The sequence below is a fragment of the Cimex lectularius genome, unplaced genomic scaffold, assembly GCF_000648675.2.
Source record: "Cimex lectularius strain Harlan isolate CLEC.00 unplaced genomic scaffold, Clec_2.1 scaffold176, whole genome shotgun sequence".
NCBI lineage: Eukaryota > Metazoa > Arthropoda > Insecta > Hemiptera > Cimicidae > Cimex > Cimex lectularius.
The window spans coordinates 589,279-610,615 of NW_019392891.1; the positions used below are offsets into that span (position 1 = coordinate 589,279).

Genomic DNA, 21,337 nt, shown 5'->3' on the forward strand with positions numbered 1-21,337 from the left:
ACTACAACACAGGAAACTTTTTCAGTAAACAATTGTTCCATCGGTACAAGTAGATCTTATTTTTTATACAAATTTTTTGTTGATGTGAGTTTAACCAAAATAGTTTGATACTTAATCCATACGGCTTTGACGCGATAAATCGTGAGTGATACTTCTCCGGGACTTACGAACCACTACATAGCATCTCAAGTGTCGGTTTACCCAGTGTGGCAAACTTCTAATCCGTCTTCACGACTTATCCTTCTAATCCTTACGCTTGTTTAAGGATCACGAGCCTGCTCTATCAAGAAATTGTGGAATCAGCTGTCTAACATCTCTTGATCCTACCTCATTCATGGCATTATTTAAACCTGATATTAAGGACCCGGTTTGCCATAACGCCTTAATTAATTAAGATATCGCATTTATCATGCGTTATTGCTAGTTGTAAGATATATGCGTATGAAAGATAATCGTAGAATATGATTTCGTAAATTACATATAGTAAACGCGTAAGTTTAATTTTTTCGGAGGATCTTGAATTGATAAATGTGGAGGTGATAATAGTTGGAACATTTCGTTGAACCTTATTTTTGATCATTTGTCTGAGATCGCTGTTTTTTTCAGAATGTGCAGCGTGTGATCATGAAAGAAGTATCAGTCAGGTGTGAACGAAGGGTGGAGAAGGCAATGAAGAGAACGATGCTCCCGATCTCCTCGCCAAGTTCCGGGCATGTCAGTTCCCGAAGCCTCACAAGCTCAACTTTTTCAAAAAAAGAGCAACAACCAAAACTCGGTTCACCCACCTCCCTCTAGGCCTCATGCCGTTTCTTCGAATAAGAATCCTATTAAGGGCACTTCGTGGTTGCTAAGAACGACATTAGGCACCCCCCTTCTGCGGCCTCGTGCAGTAACACAGCCCTCCAAGGGGTACCCACATTGTACCGCCTCCTGGTCCGGCTGTTCCTAGGGCTTCACGAGCTCCCCCTTTCGAGTCACACTCGCTCTACCCCAGAAGCCAACCACCCCTATCGCGTATTTCGAGTTAACTCCGAGAGAATGATCTACCCCTCTTCTGCGGCATCTCCAGGTGCTACGGTAGGTACCCATTCTTCAAAGCTGGTGGTGGGGGGTCGGCCATCCCAGGTTTCACAAGCTTACCTTTTCCGGATCCACCCGATCTACCCAGATATGACCGCCCAGTCGTATTTGCTACTTCTACCTTCATCGAAACGAACAGGCTGCGGTCTTCTTCCTGTTCATTCTCCTAAGGGACCCTAACAGTGGCGCCACGAGTAGGTAAAACGCCGCTGGAACGGAATAGGTTATAAGTTGCCCTTCACCGTTCCCATCCACTACCACGTACGCATTCGAGGGACTCCGTAGTCGTAGTCTCAGCGTCCTCGACGCTATCCGCTTCTGTGATCCGATCTTTGAATACCGCGAGGCCGGCAGTGACAACGAGCGTAGGTGGATGGCCACCAAAGAGGTTTAAGAATAAGAAAAGAGATCTAAGAGTGCACTGTTTTTTCGTCGTCACTGTCTAATAGAGGTGAAGAATTATTAATGACGCCATAAGGTTAATAAGATATAATACACAGTTTGGCTTCGTTTTGCACTTAAGAAAACTTTAATTCATAATTTTGTAGTCAGTTGGTTGAAAGGTTGGTGGCCGTGATCGTTAGAGGTACTTTTAATATAATGGATAATCTTTGTGTGTTTAATTATGTAATAGGAATATTACATTTTGGCTTTAAATAACGACTGAAAAGTTAGGGTGGTTTTAGTAGAAACAAGAGTTTCCAGTTATTTATGAGGGTGTAGTTTCCGGTGGGATTACTGCGATTTTCAGGAACGTTAAAACATTTCCAGGAAATTGTTTTAGTTTACTATCGGAAACCACCGTCTGTACAATATCTTTTCTTGTTGGAATCCCTAGATTGCGGGGAGTAAAGACAAACCAGTGCAGCCCAATCACTTAAAACGTTTCCCCCTTGGGTATATTTGAACTTTTTTTTTTTTAGGGCTTACCGACTTTGGCACAGCTTTACGGATGACGCGGCCTTATAAAACGCGTAGTGATAAGAATGAAATGTTGAGCATAACCGTTTATGCTTTACGGATCGGTCACACTTCGCCGCCAAATGACTTCAAACCGCTGTTAAGTTCAATCCTGTGTCGCCGCCGATCACAGTCGATTTAATCTTCAATTTATCAATTTTTGACAAAGCACAAAAGATACGGAAAGCTTGTTCATTCCATTTCCCGGTTTTAAATTGCGCACCGAGATCTCGAGACACTTTTTCACATTCCAGACTACTTCTTCTTATTCATCTCTCCTTGACATTCATCAATTTAATCCGCCATTAACTTCGTGTTCTAGGGAAAGAAAGAAAATGTAAAAAACAAGAAATCGTTTTAAATATATATTTTTTACATCGATCTGGAATAATAGAGTCTCATGGATTAGGGTTGACGTCTTCAGACAAGCAATTCTATTGCATCAGCGTCAAGATTTTGACAATATACATTTGTCTTCTTTGACCTTTAGAGAGTATCTGGAATTAATCATGCATATGTTTTATACAGTTAAAATGAATCCGATGAAATCTCCATCCGAAAAAAGCAGGTATCCACAGGGTAACTACTACCTATGTGAACTTGTGGCAACAAAAATTTGTTCAAAGGGATAAATGTCGGTAACCTTTGTGATTTCTAATGTCAAAAGTACTTTTTGGATTATATACGCATGTTTGAAGATTTTCTTCGGGTTTCCCTATGGGAATTAAACATCATTTGTAAAGTTTGAAATCATTTTAGTTTTAAATAAGTTGCCAAAGATTTGGCCCATTTAAGGTCATGTCAATTCTTATAAACGTAATTGTAGGTTTAAATACGTGTAGCAGTTTACAGATTTATATGAAAATGTATTATCCGAATTAAGCATCGTATATTATGTTTTAATTTCCTTAGGTTGTAAATAAAATTGCTATAGATTTGGGCCATTTAAGGTCATACCAATATTTCCAAAAGTAGTTGTTGGTTTAAAAACGTATATCAGAATACAGATTTATATGAAGATTTAATATTTGATCCGTACATTATCTGTTCAGTTGGACGTACTGTAAAGGTTAAATAAAGTTGCCAAAGATTTGGCTCATTTAAGGTCATGTCCATTCTTATAAAAGTACTAGTTGGTTTAAATACGTATATCAGTTTACCGATTTATATGAACATTTTCTATCCGAATTAAGCATCGCTTATAATGTTTAAATTTCTGTAGGTTGTAAATAAAATTGCCATAGATTGGGCCCATTTAAAGTCATACCAATATTTCCAAAAGTAGTTGTAGGTTTTAAAACTTATATCAGAATACAGATTTATATGAAGATTTACTATTTGATCCGTTGTAAAGGTTAAATAAAGTTGCCAAAGATTTTTCATAGATTTGGACCATTTAAGGTCATACCAATATTTCCAAAAGTCGTTGTTGGTTTTAAAACGTAACGTAAAAAGTAAAACGAAAGCTAGCTTTAAGCACCTAGCTTTAAAATAAGCGCGCGATATTAAGAGAAGTCCATGGGGCTTGAATTTGCATCAAAACGCGTTCAGCTTTATGACGGCCTTATCATCATGTTTCCTTTTATCACTTTCTGTCTGATTTTAATTTGTGTTATCGTGGCCCGTCCCAATTAAAATTTTCAAATTTTCAAATTACGAAGAAACACAATAAATCTTATTGGTCGTGGATGGGTTAGCTGAAAATTTCGAAATAGAGGAAAAATTAACAAAAAGACCATTAGTCGCAATTTGTTAGGCCTAAAAATGTAACCTGTTGATTAAGGTTGATTTTATTGATTGTAAAGATTAGAAAATTTTTTAAATTGAAAAGAAAAGGTTTTGCAAGGTTTTTGATTCAATTAGCAAACCATTAGTGTAAATTTTATTTTGAGTTTTAATTTAAAAGGCTCCAAGGGTTTCTTTTCGGGATTCTACCTTACGACATGAAACTTTAATTCGTTTTTATTTTTATTTCATATGTACCAACTGTTCCCTGAAAGATTGGAATCAAATTTTAATGTTAATCAATAAATTGAATTTTTTGTGGTTATTTTTGTCTTTAATTTTTCTATTTAAAAAAAATTTAATATCATCACCCTTGGATCTGAATTTTCGTGATTTTAGATGTTTGTTTGAAATGAGTTACAAGTAAATTTGTTTCAGTTATACCCCCTTGATCGGGAAAAAATTAGAAAGGACGTAAAAAAGATCTGTTTTCCACCTCCATGCATGATAAATTTTTCCACATTCTGGGACCTCATACCCTTTTCACATGTCGAAAGTGCAAATTTGTCATCTTCTCCAAATATCGTCTATAAAAACTCCCCCTATTCCGTGTTAAATCAGCCTTGGGAAAAATAATGGGAGTTCCCTAAGGATTTAATTACGTTGGACATTTGTTTTACCTTCTGACAAAGTCAGTAAAGCGTATTAATCATTCAGAAATTCTCGTATTTTTTTAACGCAGATGAAAGAGCTTTGTCTTTAATATTGATGTTTCTCGTGGGAAGCTAAGCCCACCCCCGGGGGCCGTAAGCTTGATTTGCGTCTCAAGACCTCAATGATTTGTGAAACGTTGGGCTGTCCTGGCCAGCCTAAGTGTTATATAAGACCGACGGTGCCAAGTACCGAGTAGGGACGTCCTTTTCATCCGGCCATTGATACCAAATGAAAAATGGAAGGAAGAAGGATCTTAAGAAAAGAATCATGGCCGAGAAGATTACCTACGTAACCAAACTCCTACTATAGAAGAACACAGTTTATACTGCCAGAGAATCAACAATAACCATATTTATATTTCGCAGATTGGTTGAATTGATAGAACCACGGCAGTCTCTCTCTTAGATGTTTCTTGTGGTTATTTTTGATCGGAAGAAATTTGCGGATTTGAGCCATTAACTTGGATTCATCACTTTCTTCTATATTTCTTCTTTTAAAATAATGTGCTGAAGCACGGCAAAGTCGCCATTCTTTTGTTGTTGTTCTTTCTTTTATATTTTAATTAAAGTCCTTTTTTTTATATACAATTGTAATCTAATCTTTATTTTTTAAATTCCTTTGCCACTATTCTTCGGACGGGGAAAGATCAACAAGAATTAGGTCTCAATTTTGATTAGTTTGTCAGTAACACGACATCGTCCGCCATAAGTACAAAAAAGTAAAACAAAAAAATTAATTCAACTAGTTTTCGTGGTCCGCTTGACCAATTAATATCTTTCAATTAATTAAGGTTTTAAGTTGAGATAAAAAAGTCAGTGTCACGAGCGGGATTCGAACCCACGACTTTCGGCTAGATACGCCGCTCCTCTACCACTTGAGTTATCGTGACCTCGATCCACTCGGACACTGAACTCCCATCTCAACACCCACCTTTTGAATTTTCCCTCCTTTTTGCCATTTTTCAAATGTCGTGTAATCTATTTGATTCTCGGCAACAAATGAAATGGCCACGTGAAGGTAGACTTCTTTTAAACTTATTAAATTCACTAGTTTCGTGGTCCCCTTGATCAATTAATATCATTCAATTAATTCAGGATTTTAGTTGAGATAAAGTGGATCGAGGTCACGATAGCTCAAGAGATAGAGCAGCGGCTTATCTAGCCGAAGATTGTGGGTTCGAATCCCACTCGTGACACTGACTTTTTTATCCCAACTAAAAACCTTAATTAATTGAAAGATTAATAACTTAGCATGAACAGACTTCCGCTGCTTCCTGATTAAAACAGGTTTTTCATATTAAATTAGTATTACATAAAATGCGACATAATCGCAAAATTAGATAGGTCTGCTGGGTGATGACAGGAAGTTTAGTTTTTTACTGATTATTTTGACATCGTGAGATGCGGTCTGGTGTGACGTAGGTTTTGAAAAACATTTTCTTTATCGTGACAACGTTTCGATCTTTATTGAGATCATCTTCAGGGCCTGGGATTTATAAACATAGATTAAATTTTACAAATACATGTCGGATGTGAAAAAAAAGTTAGTTTAGTTTTTACCAGTCATCTTGAACATAATCCTTAGACAGAAAATATTTTTTGGAGATCGTCGGAATATTCTCTAGCAGAGCCATAAGGAAAAGTACCAAGACGAGTCGAGAGATTTTTATTGAGGTTAGCAGACTAGTGTTTAAAATTGGTGGACGGTGTTGGTCTGCGAGTTGGTGACCGTATTGTGAACTGAGACATTTCTTCGCTGACGATGTCGTGAATCCTTAAATCCTCGAGAATAAACAAATCATGTAATGATATTTTGATCGCAATCGTCCATTTGAACTGATCATTCTCGAGAAATCGTAAGGCATCTCATCAGAACAATATTTAAAGTTGGTGGTTGTTGGTCTGCCAGTCGCTGAATAAATATCGAACTGAGACGTTTCACTGAAGATGTCGTGTAGCCGATACTGCTTTGAGGTAAATCTAAAGCCTCGAGAGCAAACAGACCCGGTGGAGTGATCATGTTCGATCAGGTTAAAATTTGAACATCTATTAATACCTATAAATATAATTAAATTTAATTAAAATTGTCCTACAAATAATAAAAATAAAGGGTTAGGCTTCTAATTTTCGGACGGATTGTGTTATTTCAACAATTAGAAATCAAAACAATAAGTTTGGTGCAGTCCCGTTGTTTGCATTGAACTGTTGACTTTAATCACAACACGACAATTTCCAGTTGAATAGTTCGTTGGCATTTCACTCTGGAAGAAAGTTGATTTAAGTCAATATTGACTCTAAATGCTGTTGTTTTAAATTAATTTAAAAGAAATCGGGCGTTCGACCAGCTTCAAATTTCGAGAATTTTTTTATATTGGGGTTCCATCATTATACATTTCTACTTGGACGAAAGTCGGTTGTCCGAATTTGTCTCGGCTTTCTGGAAAAGGAGAGTCAATTAAGTATTAGGTCCGATGTCGTTTGATCAATGTTTGTTAAGCCGTTCCTCATTACACATAACGACCTCTGTCCTAGGTAAACGCGTGTCGATCCAACGCATCCATAATTTGATAACCCGTCAAAACAGTCTTGATTAAAAGCCCCTGCCTGAATCGGGAAAACGTCCCTCTCTCCAGCAACGATCCTTCAAAGGAAAAAATATTTTAAATTTTTTTTGGTTGAATCAACATTGCGGCAATTGTAGTTAAATGACATCTTCATTATCGATGCAACATTACATTTTTAAGCTACACTAGCGGTTTTACCGGGAAGAGCGATTTTACCTCTTCACAAATGTAGTCAAGCTCCTTTCAAAATTAGCCTGTTAATCATGTATTACTCAGGCTTCTTTGGAATGCTAATGGTTCGAGCTCTCACAAAGACGAATGAGGCATAATATTATAGTACTCACTATATTTACTGAAGGATCTCCTTGGGTGTAAAAGTTGAGCTCTGACACCATCGGATGGATGGTACTGGTTTGGAAGCCTATCTGGAAGCCACGAGTTCTAGGAAGACAGAGATACAAGTCGGCGTCCCTTAAGAGACCCATCTTTGTACCACTGACCTACGTATACACCATAAAGCTCAGTACACACTAGGATCACAGTTGTGCATCTTTGTTGGGAACAGGTCCGATTCAATGTTGTGCGTTTGTTTGGGGGCTGCCCCGCAACAATAAGTCACACTACACTACAATAGCATTTATTTACCTAGAAAATGTCTCAGGAGCTTGGCCTCGCGGGTGTTCTTCAGTCGTTGTTATTATTAATTAAAAATATAAATATAAGAAATCGAAAAAGATGGTAGGTCCAAAAATTGTTTAGTAACAACAATGATACATGCCGCATTATTTTGGACACATTAAGGCTACAAGGTGGAATGAGATTTGCCAACTGCCAAGGATGACACCTAAAGATTTTGACAATCTTTTGCAAATGGTTGCGCTAAAGGTGTTTCTCGCAACCACACTCGGGCTTCCCCTGGAACATGCGTCTTGCTGTGCCACTGAATTCCGTTTCAATGGATAAGGATAGGGATAAAAGAGGCGGCCACAAGGCCTACTGCACCTCGACTTGAATAGATCTATTCTATGTGCTATCTATGTGCTCCCTTGTTATTTATAACTCACTGGCCAACTTCCGGTTATTAACCAGCTTTGCCCACGGCTCCTTTGTGTAGGATCTTGCTTATGGTTTTTCTTGTCCTAGTTACATCTGCACCTACATAGACCTTCACAGAAACATAAAATGTGTTCTGCGGTTTCCTCCTCTTCCAGGCAGTATCTGCAGTGTTTCTTCTGTCTGCACTCCTATCCGGTGTATGTGCTTTCTTAAGTGGCAGTGTCCTGTCAGTCCAACCAGAATCCTGGTTCGGTTGCGGTCGCTTTCCAGTTTTGTACGTTTTGCGGATGGTCCTTCTATGAATCGCTTTACGTGCCTCATACCTGTGGTATTGTTCCACCAGGTTTTGGTCTCATTAAGGATCCAATTTTAAGATATATCCTCTTTTTTAGCGGGCTGCTAAGATGCAGTAGGTTTCTGGGCCCAGAGAGTCCATGTTGGCCCCGTTTTTGGCCAGCACGTCAAACTTTTCTTTGCCTCTATGCCCCAAATATCTAGGGACCGTGATAGGGTCAAGTCATTACTGTCCGGGCCTCCATGCAGTTCCAAACACTCTTTGCCTTCGCCTCGCATGAGGCAAGGGTACTAAGTGCTTCCTGGCTGTAAGATGTTTGGATGGGACACAAAATCTTGTATTACGTAGACCCGCAATACACTCAGATACAAGGAGACATGTTGCGTGTCTGAATCTCAACACTCCTTATTTAAAGGAGATTCAGTCCACCAACAATAACGCGCCTAATCCTTTCATCACCACCCAAACGGACGATACACAATTTTGTCCTTTAACTCAAAACCTCCAAGAAACACCGATCCAACATGAACACCTTAAGCTTATCGCAGACTTGTTAAAAAATGAAGGGAGGACTGAAACTCCTCTGAAGAAGATATACCGATTTCCATTCAGCGCAAATACTTAAGGCTTTCTCTAGACATCAGAATGACATGGAATCCCCACAGAAGATTTAAAAGATAACAACCTAAAATAAGACTTGGAAAACTGCGAAGACTTCCAGGACCAAAATCCGCCTTGACCATCAAAAACTAACCTTATACAAGACGATTACGGAATCATGGATTGGAACAGTGGGAGTTCTGTCAAGCCATCAAACAACCTGTGCAGCCCTTACTACGTTAATAAGTATCCTTCCTCTCTATCCATAAGGACTTCAACATTCTTTTTGCTTACCAATTGGTCTGTTCCCGATTCCGAATGTTTCACATCAACTTGTAGATACATTTTTATCCTTCTGCTCAAGGCCTCACTTCACAGTCCGATCCCGAGAACCCACCACGACGCTTTAGTCCACCATGGCCTGTAGACCACCTCGCCTTTTAATCCCTCACTCTCTAGTTGATTTTTTTAAACTTTAGCTTGTTATTTTTAACTTTAACTTGTTAGCTTGATTACTATTTCCTATTTAGGATTTTCATTTTGACTTATCATTACTGCCAGGAGTGAGTTGAAAAATATCAGATTCAAATCGTTTGTATCAAAGGTACCGGTTTTTTTTTCAGAAAATGAAGTTTTTCTTTCGATAAAGTTTTTTGGTGGATCCATAAGTTTATTATTGTTCAAGTGGCGAGGCGAAGTTTGCTTCCAAGTTGAAACTTGTCCTGGAAACATCTAACTTAGCAGAATAACAAGTTTGACTGAACACGGACATGTTTTTTTAGATGCCACTCCTTAGACTACTTGGCGAAGGGGGGTTCGATTCAAAGTAATGAAAATGTACTGATCTGAAAATATTTAGAATGACGTATGAACAACGCTATTTTAAAATTGCAGATTATTTTTTTAAATTTTTGAACAAAAATCTTTTTAAGACATTTCAGTACATGAAATAACCTTCGAATTAAACTATATTGCTGAGGACGCGCCTTAACAGTCGGAGATACCTTGGAATGCTAGTTGAAAACTAGAGTTTCTCCCTGTCGCGAACCCTTTGGTCTCAATTGGAAAAAGTTTCCTTCTTTTACCATTGCCAATAAACGGAATGTTACCCTCCCAAGGAAGCCGGTTATTTCCCAGGACATGTAATAGTCGAAAGAATGTTCTTGCTATTGGACGAAGGTCGGTCAATTTTCCCGTATATGAAAAGTTTACCTTTTAAATCGAGAAATGGTATGCCGGGAATTGTATTTTTTTAATGAAATTCGCTGTTCAAAAATTCATTTGTTCCTTCGTTAAAACATTGTTCAGGGTGAGAACAAAGAGCACGCCAACAAAGTCGTATCTGAAAAAACCTTTCCCCCATTGATAAGCGTTTCTTTCCGACGATTCTTTTCAATTTTGACGGGGGTTTTTGCAACACATTATATGGGATCGTTATTCAACTTTCGGTCCGGTAGTTCTCGCTCTTTCCTTTCAGGATGGATGTATCCTTTGACTACAAAGTGACATACCGAAATATTACAAATTTCATTCGACCTCTTATTTCTCTTCGGGTTCAAAGTTTTACTTTCTGAGTTTATTACCCAGAACATCTGTGTGTTATTTAGTTACCGTTAATTAACATTCTTTCGAGATCGTGGGATGCGTTCTGATGTGACGTAGGTTTAGAAAAACATTTTCTTTACCGTGCTAAGTTTCGAGCTTTATTTCGATTGTTGGGTTGTTAAAATGCAACAAAAACATACATGGTTCTATATATATTTTTTTTATATGTATATATTAAAAATAAAAAATTGAGCGTTCTGAAATTTATGTTTTTCTAAAATGTTTCAGCGTCACTCTTGGCCTCGTTTGAATGCGAACAGCCGGAAACTTCTGAAGAAAAAGAACTACAAAAACGGCTTCTGTAAGTACTACTTAATGATTTAAAATTAAAACAAAAGTAAATTGGAAATAAATTTGAGCAAAACACATTATTTCCTTATCCACTTTAGTTAAATTTTACGTTTTTAATGGCTGATCAAGCTGCAAATTGGTTAAACTGAAACTTTACAAGACCTTTAAATGTTAAATGCTCCCTGTTCTTTAACAAAAGCAAACATTATTGTGTATTGTGTGTTGTTTTTTTTATAATTAATATTTACACATCTTTTTTGTTGGGAAAATATCACAACGCAATATCAGAAGAGATAATAATAGATCTAAATAGTAAAATAATCGGAATGAACTATTTTTACGTGGTCACTGGTGACAATAGTTTCTTTTTCTTTTACATCGATTTAAAAAATATAGAGCGAAATTGATCTCTATTTATTTTTATATCATGGAATATGAACTACTATTAAGGTATAATTATTGGTGTGTGTTATGAGTCGGTGAGCCACTGGGTCGTTTATTGGGTTTGGCGTAGGCGTCAAATTACGCCATCATCAGTGAGTGTCCGTGTAATGTTATAACAGACTGTTTACGACGTTAAAAGTCTAAAATCCTAATGGGACAAAGGTCGACCCATAACCCTAACCTCATTTCTATAATAAGTAATGAGATAGAAAATATTTTATTTTAAAATATTGAAGCCGTAATGTATTGAGGAGTGAAATAAGTTGGACGATTTAGTGTTGCTTTTTTTGGATTAGTTGCAAAATATTTTTGGGTACATTTAGCCTTAAATAAAATAAAATAACTAAAACCTAACTGCTGGACTAATAAATAATGAGATATAAAATATTTTATTTTAAAATATTGGAATCGTATAGTGTTGAGGAGTGAAATAATTTGGACGATTTAGTGCTACTCTTTGGGATTAGATTTAAAATATTTTGGATTCATTTAGTCTTAAATACATTAACTAAAACCTAACTGCTGGACTAATAAGTAATGAGATAGAAAATATTTTATTTTAAAATATGGAAGCCGTAAAGGGTTGAAGTGTGAATGAAATAAGTTGGACAATTTGGTGCTAATTTTGTGGATTAGATTTAAAATATGTTGGATACATTTAGTTTTAAATACATTAACTAAAACCTAACTGCTGGACTAATAAGTAATGAGATTTTATATTAAAATATTGAAGCCGTATAGTGTTGATGTGTGAATGAAATTGGTTGGAAGATTTAGTGCTACTTTTTTGGCTTAGATTCAAAATATTTTTAGGTACATTTAGTCTTAAGAAACCTTGACATCCACTTCTTAATTTAAGTGTGTGTAATTCATTTATCTAATTTTTTAATTTTTAATTAAACAATCAAATGCCATGGGATTCCAATTAATTCCTCCATCGAGTAAAAGTAAAAACTAACACTATACAAGAGATTTTTTTTCAGCTGTATAAATAAAAACTTTGACCTGCAACAGAAAGCTTTAAGAGACTAAAAGAGGCTCAAGTTTTAAAAGGAAACTTCTCTCTCTTCGATCCACTCGGATTCCTTAAGCTTCTGAAACTAAAACGCTAAAGACAAGTCATTCTATTTCAAAACCTGCAATGTAAATAGGACATTTCATTGTTTAATTGAACGTCGAGGAAAAGTTCCATTTGGTCGAATCTAATTTATCGTTTTGTTTTTCGAGAATTCGATGGTACATCATCAACAAATCAAAAAAAGGTTTAGATTAATTTAAGAAAACACTATCTTCACATTTAGGTCCAAGACCGAAGTTGAGTCAACATGGTACGCGATTCGGAGTTTGAGGTGATTCGAAACAATACTGGCTGTACTTTGACCTGGTCTGTATCGAGCCCCTCACCGCGGTTATTTCTATCTGTAACAGGTTTTCGGTCGACCCTCCCACGATGTTCCAGCTGGAGAAGTACTATGAACTGGAGCACCCCGGAAAAACGGTGGTTGTTGTCTGGGTACAACACGTATGTAGGTAGAGTAACGAAAATGAGGCCGTGGCGCACAGTGAACGAAAGGCCCAAAATCCCTAACTTGGACCAAACATTTTTTTTTTAATATTCCAACCCCTACCTATTTGCACCCTCTTACTACCTCTTAGTTATAAGAAAGTGCAGCAATTTTCCTGGATACAAAGTAGCATCGTTGTGTATATACAAAAAGTATTAGAAATCGACAAGTGAGAGTTAAACATTCGTGAAATTATATTTCTTTCATCTTTTCATGGTTTTCTAATGATGTTACCTGTTATTTTTCATACTAATGAGGTATGGTGGTGACCGTTAATCGATAATTATTCAGAAATCGTGAGATACGGTCTGGTGTGATGTAGGTTTCAGAAAATATTTTTCTTTATCGTGCCAACGTTTCGATCTTTTGAGATCATCTTCAGGGCTCAAAGTGTTTGTCTTCTGTGTAATTGTGCCATTCTTGCGTGTCGTGTTGAGAGAGCCCTGAAGATGATCTCAATAAAGATCGAAACGTTGGCACGATATAGAAAATGTTTTTCTGAAACCTACATCAGACCAGACCGCATCTCACGATTTCTGAATAAGTAATGAGGTATATTGAAACTGAATAAAGAACTTAGGTCTAATGAAATGCTGGGTGTATTAGATTGACACTTGATATTTAGTAACTTCGAGCAGGTTTGGGTGCATTTAAAAAAAGCTCCAAATTGCTCCAAAAAACTGACTTCACAGGCTTCTAACTTAAGTATTCAATGAAAGAAATACGAAGGAATTATATCCCCGTTCGTCCCATTTTGTCCGCAAAACATATTGGAACAAGTGGCTTCTGCGGTCAAGGTCTATTAATACCAACCGTTGTTTCTTTACAGTTTTTATGTTGTGGGATTAAGTAACATAGCATTATTGTCATTCTCGTTACTAACGTTTTGTGACTATGTTTGAGACTAACGGTGATTTGTTTAATTTTTACAAAATCGTACGGATCCAAAAAATTATCTACTTCTTAAGGAAGAAATTTTTAGGAATATTTCAAATAATATTATTTTATTAGAAGAAAAATTAAAAGCTAAATGGGTACATTTAAATGTGGATACAGGAGGCAAACATTTCTGCGAAAACATGAAGATTGGGTAAATAAACCTTTTGCGTATCCCGATGATTTTTTTAATCCTGGAAGTGAGACCAATGTTGGTCTAAAACCTTTTAGTCAACTCTCTCAGAGACAAAAAATTCGCAGTGCTGAAGAGTTGAGGGCAGGCTATTCGGGAGAGGAGCCACTTTTTGCTGCAAAAATGAATTTGCGGGGAGAAGGACATGGGGTTAAGGCAAAAATTATTAATAAAGTTCTCGAAATTCAGACGATTTGGAGGTTTTGAAAAAATGTGCGATCATGATGAAATATCAAAGGTCATTTCGTTCTCAAGTGAGATATCTCTTGCACTTACCTCAGCGCTCAACCTTTCTAAGTCACAGTATCTTGAGAGCTGCCATTTTGCAAGTAAGCTCTAAGATGTTTCCATGTTTTCGCACCGCTCTAATCGCCAAAATGACTTCACTAATCGATTCTACAATAAAAAAACAAAGAAAAAACGTTCCAGTATGAAATATTTATGGAGGAATGTCAGGGGAAAAATGCCATGTCAGGAAAATCGCACTATTCGTCCCACTGTGTAGCGTCTAAGGCCGGGACGTCCCAACCACTGTCGCTACTCCCAACCATTGTTCGGGGGGGGGGGGGTTGACACACCGACACTTACTTTAGAAATTATAAATGATGGGGTAAGTATGGAGTTCAATCCTTTTTAAAAAAGATGGTTCCTACACATTAAGTTGTTTCGCAACGTCTGGATTTCGAGCCCTTTAGCTCATCGTCAGGTTGAAGGGTTTCCACAAACACGTAACTCGACATGAAGTGAACCCGCTGATACCCCCGCCAACGCGACGTTCCAACGAGGAGCTGGGTTTTAATGGCGCTCAATTTGATCGTCCGAAAAGCGGGAATTATAACACAAATAACTATTGTAATAGTAAATACTGTAAGAAATTAATTGTAAATTAGTGATGAAAGATAAAAGATAAAAAAAATTAGAATAATACCTTAATATTATTAAATTATTAGAAATAGATGGATATAGAAAACCCAGAACTTCAGACAATATGGTTCCAGCGGATTCTTCCCAACCATGGTCTCAAAAGGGTGCTGGTTTCATTTGGCTCTTAGACCATATGTTAAAACTTCCATTAACACCTGCTAACTATAAAAATGAATTAGAAACTATTAAAACCATAGCAAAAAACAACGGGTATCTAGAAATATTTATTGATAGGTTACTAGTTAAAAGAATAAAAAATTAACTTTAAAAGAATCAACAATAGGACTCAGCCACCCCACCATAAATGAATCATTAGGTTTCCGTTGTTTGCTATACATTGGTGAATTATCAGAAAAAAATAGTAAAAATTTTAAACAAGAAGGTTTTAGAATAGCTTTTAGAAGTACGGGTTCAATTAAAAACATCCTCTCAAAACCTAAAGAGAAGGTAGACAACTTGGCAAAAAGCCGGGTTTACCAATTTAATTGTAATGATTGTGATATTAAATATATAGGACAAAGCGGTAGAGAAACAAAAACGAGAGTAAAAGAACACTTGCCCAAATCGAACAAATTTTCGGAATTTAAGGACGATCTAAAAGAAACAAAACATAATTTAAATTCAAATTTAAATACAGCAGTGTTACATAGTTTCAACAAAAAGAGAGAACTAGATTGGTTTGATAAATTTGAAATTAAAAAAATGTAAAATTGAACATGGAGATAAATGCATTAATAATATAATAGATTTTGATCTAACTCCCATTTTAAATATGTACTTAATTAATATTAAAAGTCCAAATAATTAAATTAATTATTTTAATTGTCATTATTTTTATCGTAATTTAATAATCTATTATTTAGGTATTATTCTAATTTGTTTATCTTTTATATTTAATCATTCATTTATAATTAATTTCTTACAGTATCTATTATTATAATATTCACTTGTGTTATAATTCCCGCTTTCGCACGTTCAAATTGAGCGGCATTGAAAACCAGCTTCTCATTGGAACGTCGCGTTGGCGGGGGTATCAGCGGGTTCACTTTTGCAATTCATGTCGAGAGAAGTGGTTGTAGAACTCCGTCAACCTGATGATGAATCATTAGGTTTCCGTTGTTTGCCATACATTGGTGAATTATCAGAAAAAATTAGTAAAAATTTTAAACAAGAAGGTTTTAGAATAGCTTATAGAAGTACGGGGTCACTAAAAAAACATCCTTTCAAAACCTAAAGACAGACACCTTGGCAAAAAGCGGGGTTTACCATCAATTGTAATGAATGTAATGTTAAATATATAGGTCAAAGCGGTAGAGAAATAAAAACGAGAGAGTAAAAGAACACTTGCCTAAGTCGAACAAATTTTCGGAATTTAAGGGCCATCTAAAAGAAACAAAACACAATTTCCATTCCGATTTAAATACAACAGTGTTTCATAGTTTCACCAAAGGGAGAGAACTAGATTGGTTTGAGAAATTTGAAATTAAAAAATGTAAAATTGAACATGGTGTTAAATGCATTAATAATATAACAGATTTTGATCTACCTCCCATTTTAAATATGTATATAAATAATATTGAACGTCCAAATAATTAAACTAATTATTTTAATTGTTATTATTTTTTTAATAATAATATTAAGGGATTATTCTATTTTTTTATCTTTTATCTTTAATCACTAATTTACAATTAATTTCTTACAGTATTTAATATTACAATAGTTATTTGTGTTATAATTCCCGCATTTCGCACGTCCAAATTGAGCGCCATTAAAACCCAGCTCCTCGTTGGAACGTCGCTTTGGCGGGGGTATCAGCGGGTTCACTTCTGCAATTCATGTCGAGAGACGTGTTTGTAGAAACCCTTCAACCTGACGATGAGCTAAAGGGCTCGAAATCCTGATTGTTGCGAAACAACTTAATGTGAGTAGGAACCATCTTTTTTAAAAAGGACATTTACTTTTGCGTCAAAGTTCGCATCTGTAGGCACGCAGAAAAAGGTTGCTCGATACCACCCAATTGAATGGTACAATGCCTTGGATCCTTATATAGAGCGTGTAGGAATGAAATCCGATATGTCATCATTGTGCATGGCTGCTATCTGGATCCCCTGTTTCGATTTTTGTAAGAAATGGTTATTTTATTGTATATAACACCTAGTGATACATTTGTCGCTAGCTTGTTTTGAGAGTAGAATATTGAGTACACCCATCGAACATTAATTAGTTTAGTTATGTAATGTGTAGTAGGGTGATGGAGGAATATCGAGTACTCAGCCACCCTGAGTGAATGGATATTTAAATATGAAATAATACGTTAAAGCAGAGTGAGGGTGTGAATGGGCTTGCGTTGGATGCTGAAACGATCTAGCTGTTCGAAGCGCGTCGCTGACAGAACGGAAAGACAGATGTCTCACACCGGACTGTCATCCAGGATTGGGTGATTCTAGATGCCTGCTAGTAATTTATTATAAATCACAAAAGATGGAATTGCCTGTGGGTTGCGAGAAGTGATAGTAACCCTGTGCTTTGTACATGCATCATAAACTTAAATAAATCAGTAAATGCCATGTTTTCCCTTTTATGTTTCAGAGCATAACTACTCTCGAATGCATCTGTGATCAAAGCGAATTCCTTTTCGGATTGTATTTGTACGTGCAACACTGCAACGGCGGAAAGAGAGGTAAGGTCTCTAAGATATTAAGCCGGTTCATCTTACAAGCCCCTTCTCCTTAAATATCGAAGGGTAAATAGAATGTTATGAGCTTCGCTGACATCAGTTTCCTAATATTGCCTTGTGCCCCATAGCCGGTTTGGCTCATTTCGACGTTTTCCGTAAAATCAACAGGTGTAGTTGGACAGAATATAAGAAAGTTTTTTACCAGGTCAACTTAGTTGTTTATCGTTTGTTTTTACTTGTTAGTTTAAAAAAATTGATTAGTTCACTATGAAGTTTTCATTCCTGGGTATTTAGGATAATTCTGTAAAAAAATTGTATAGTATTGGTTTTATATTCCGGTTGCTCCTCAATTATTGCATCTTCCGGATAACACTAGAAAAAAATGAACACAAAATGAAAACTTTAAACTTTTTCATATACTTTAATATAAAAAAGGCCTAATACAGGGTGTACCATGAATCCTTTTGGAAAAGTGGAAGACTAGGTTTTGGATAAATACTCAGATTCAAGCTTAAGATTAAATTATCATTAAGCTGGAGGCTTGAAGTCAGATCCTAAAGTTTTGTCAAAGTGTGAATCATTTACGACTGGTCTTTTCCTCTCCTAGAAGTACGACATGACTGTTGTTTCATCTTCTTCTTCCGGGTAATATCTACACAATCATGTTTCTGCTGGTCCAAGTTTATCTACATACCTTCAAGCCGAGGATTGACTAGAAGATAACTTAAGTTAACTCAACCATAAAATAACCATTTCTCCAATTTCGGTTTAGCTCTCTCCGGTGTCCTCTGCCTTAGTAAACAAGCATTATTGCTCGGCGGTTTTCTGGATGTTGAACGGATTTGACAAAAATTGACGCCCCAGTCTCGTTTTCAAGTTAAAAAGGTTCCACACCTGCTACCTCAGAAAACCTACCAGGAATAAGGTTTATGTTGAGAAACAGAATTATTAGACGTCAAGCAGGCGTTTCACAAGGGCATATCCTGGGTGCAATCGTTTACTGTTTACACAGCTGACATACCTGTACACCTTAATCATACAAATCACAACTTTCGCCGAAATTGGAATCATTTTCTTGAGAACACTTAAACTTCATTACATTCGAACCTGCCTACAAGTGCACATAAAGAAAAAAGTAACACGAAACCACATCTGCTATCTTGGTTCTACTTGCACATCAGTTTTACATAGAACCCAAATACGAAACTAAGAAGACAAGAATTGAACCCAATAGACAAACAACTCAAACACCTACATGGGCCTTAATCCGCGTTAAGTCGACTTACAATGTCTGTGGTGCCCAGCTAAAACTTCCAACATCGAACAATCCTTTCAATTCCAAGTCAACGTTTGCATATTCAACGTTTTCTTCTATCTCGCCAGGCAAACAATCCATGAAAACCTAGACATCCCATTCTTGATGTGGTCATTCTTAAGGGAATAAGTAACCTTGGATTGGTTTTCCCAGCTAACATACATATGCACTCTAACACCCAAATATTCGCAGATGACGCCGCAATCATCATCTCTTAAGACCTATCTAAAACGCAGAATTATCCAAAATACACCAAATCTTGCTGAGTGGCACAGAGAGAAACATCAAACTTACATAGAAAAATAAAGGTTAAAGTTTAAAAAGAATCGGTTGCAATCTATTGTGGATCTCCATTATGATCTAGAACTCTTCCGAGCTAAATGCTTGTTATCAGTTCCAACAGATTTTTCAACGGCGGCCTAGGCATAAGCCTTTCCGTCCCCTAGGAGTGGGAATCTCAGCCTGTAGTACAGGATCCGCTCGCTGTTGCTTCTTCTTCCTGGCAATATCGGCACTTGCATCTTTACACGTATCCAGAGTTGGGCAAAATCTAACTAATTCAATCATGATTAAGAATTTTGATTGAAGTTTAATCATGATTGAATTAATCATGAGTAATTAAATGACTAATTCAATCATGATACTTCAATCAAAATTCTTAATCATGATTGAATTAGTTAGATTTTGCCCAACTCTGGCTACAATGACCAACTTACCAAAATCCAACCGACTCCGGATAAAAATTTTGAGATGAGAGTCGTGCTCAAGGCCAACCTTCAAAACGAAATCATAAACGAAAACCAAAGTTACGTAATTATTCTACATTTCTATTTTATTACAATCAAGACCCCTAGATGGAGTATTTTCCAAATAATGTAGAAATCTCTCCTTTTAAGTGGAATAAATTTTAATTCAAAGAAATATTTTTTACATTGATTGGTTATGTAAACATATTTACTTTTCAAAGCGTAGCTTGTTATAGGATTTTTTTATATTTTTTTATTATTATTATTATCATTATTTTTTGGCTTTTCATAACGATGGTTTTTACATATAATTGGAAGATTGATTTTTGTTAAATAAGGTGTTGAAGGATTTTCGTTTTGATGAAATAAATTTCTATTAGAAAATTTTTTAAAAGTGATGAAGTGTATTTCTCATTTTTTGAGCACCTATTTATGAATGCCCCCACGTAATTATTCCCCCCATTTATGAGCACCCATGATTTATCGAAATTTAGTCATGACTAACTATATTGTGACTAAATTAGTCATGCCTCGTATTTAATTACTAGTCATTATTAATTTAGCCATCAATCACATATGGCGACTAATGTCTAATTTAGTCATCAATCACATATGGCGACTAATGACTAATTTAGTCATCAATCACATATGGCGATTAATGACTAATTTAGCCATCAATCACATATGGCGATTAATGACTAATTTAGTCATCAATCACATATGGCGACTAATGACTAAATTAGTCACTTACTACCAATCATGACTAACAGTCTGAGTGATCAATCATTAATCATTAGACATGACTAATTTTTGCCCAACACTGCACGTATCTATGGAGTTAAAAATTCTACTATCATTCTAGTCCTCACACTTTCTAGGTTTAGCAGTTATAACATTAGTTTTTGCGATGACCTTTAAAGAACATTTTCGCATGACTTCCGGAATACAACCCCATTGAACCGAGGGCATTTTTTACCCAGTTATGAGGGTCTACGTTTCTGCTAATTTGCTAGACCTCAAAAAAGACTAAATTGGTACCATCGCCTTGGTCACTTTGTCAGACTCCTCGATGCCGATTTGCCCTCGTACCCATTGATGCGTATTTTTGTTGTTTCCAATGCTTGACGGGGTCATAATATAATCCCAAACGGCTTTTACAAGTAATGAATTTACTACCAAAAAATACCTATCTGTCCGAGCAGTTTTTTTATTCTTGGTAAAACCCAAACTTTCGATCTCTCTGCCAGAATAATCAATAAGCCACTGTCTCAGTCTGAAATATAGTGTCAACTCCTGACCCATTCCTCGGCCTGAAAGCCATAAGTATACCAGATAAATTCGGCATTAACTGGGATCCCTTTTTCCCAGTCAGCTCTATCAGGTCATTTAATTCGATCAAATCTGCATTTTAGGATCATGGAGTTAACACGCATCCTCATACATTATCCGCCTAAGTTCGTTCCGAAGGATTAATTTCTCCTTTTTATTGCTACAAACTTATTGGAGCATTACCCTGAATTGGACTGTGAATTTCGGTTAGTTTAGCCTATGTTGAATTCGGTTAGTTCCGATTAGGTTAGGACAAAATAAAAAGCTGGAAAAATTAAACAAAATGTTACCTTCCGCGTCTTGGAAATGACTAAATATT

At 36.3% G+C, this 21,337-nt stretch overlaps 1 protein-coding gene across 5 annotated transcripts in view; it reads left to right on the forward strand.

The window, feature by feature from the left end:
• LOC106674187 (ras-GEF domain-containing family member 1B-like) overlaps positions 1–21,337 on the forward strand; it is a 358,252-nt gene that overhangs the window by 336,839 nt on the left and 76 nt on the right. For all 5 annotated transcript variants that reach the window (XM_014406767.2, XM_024229102.1, XM_024229101.1 and 2 more), the window contains 2 exons: positions 10,827–10,899; positions 17,541–17,631. In XM_014406767.2, coding sequence (XP_014262253.1) covers positions 10,827–10,899; positions 17,541–17,547 — 80 coding nt within the window. In that variant the 3' untranslated portion in view covers positions 17,548–17,631. The remainder of the gene's footprint in view (positions 1–10,826; positions 10,900–17,540; positions 17,632–21,337) is intronic.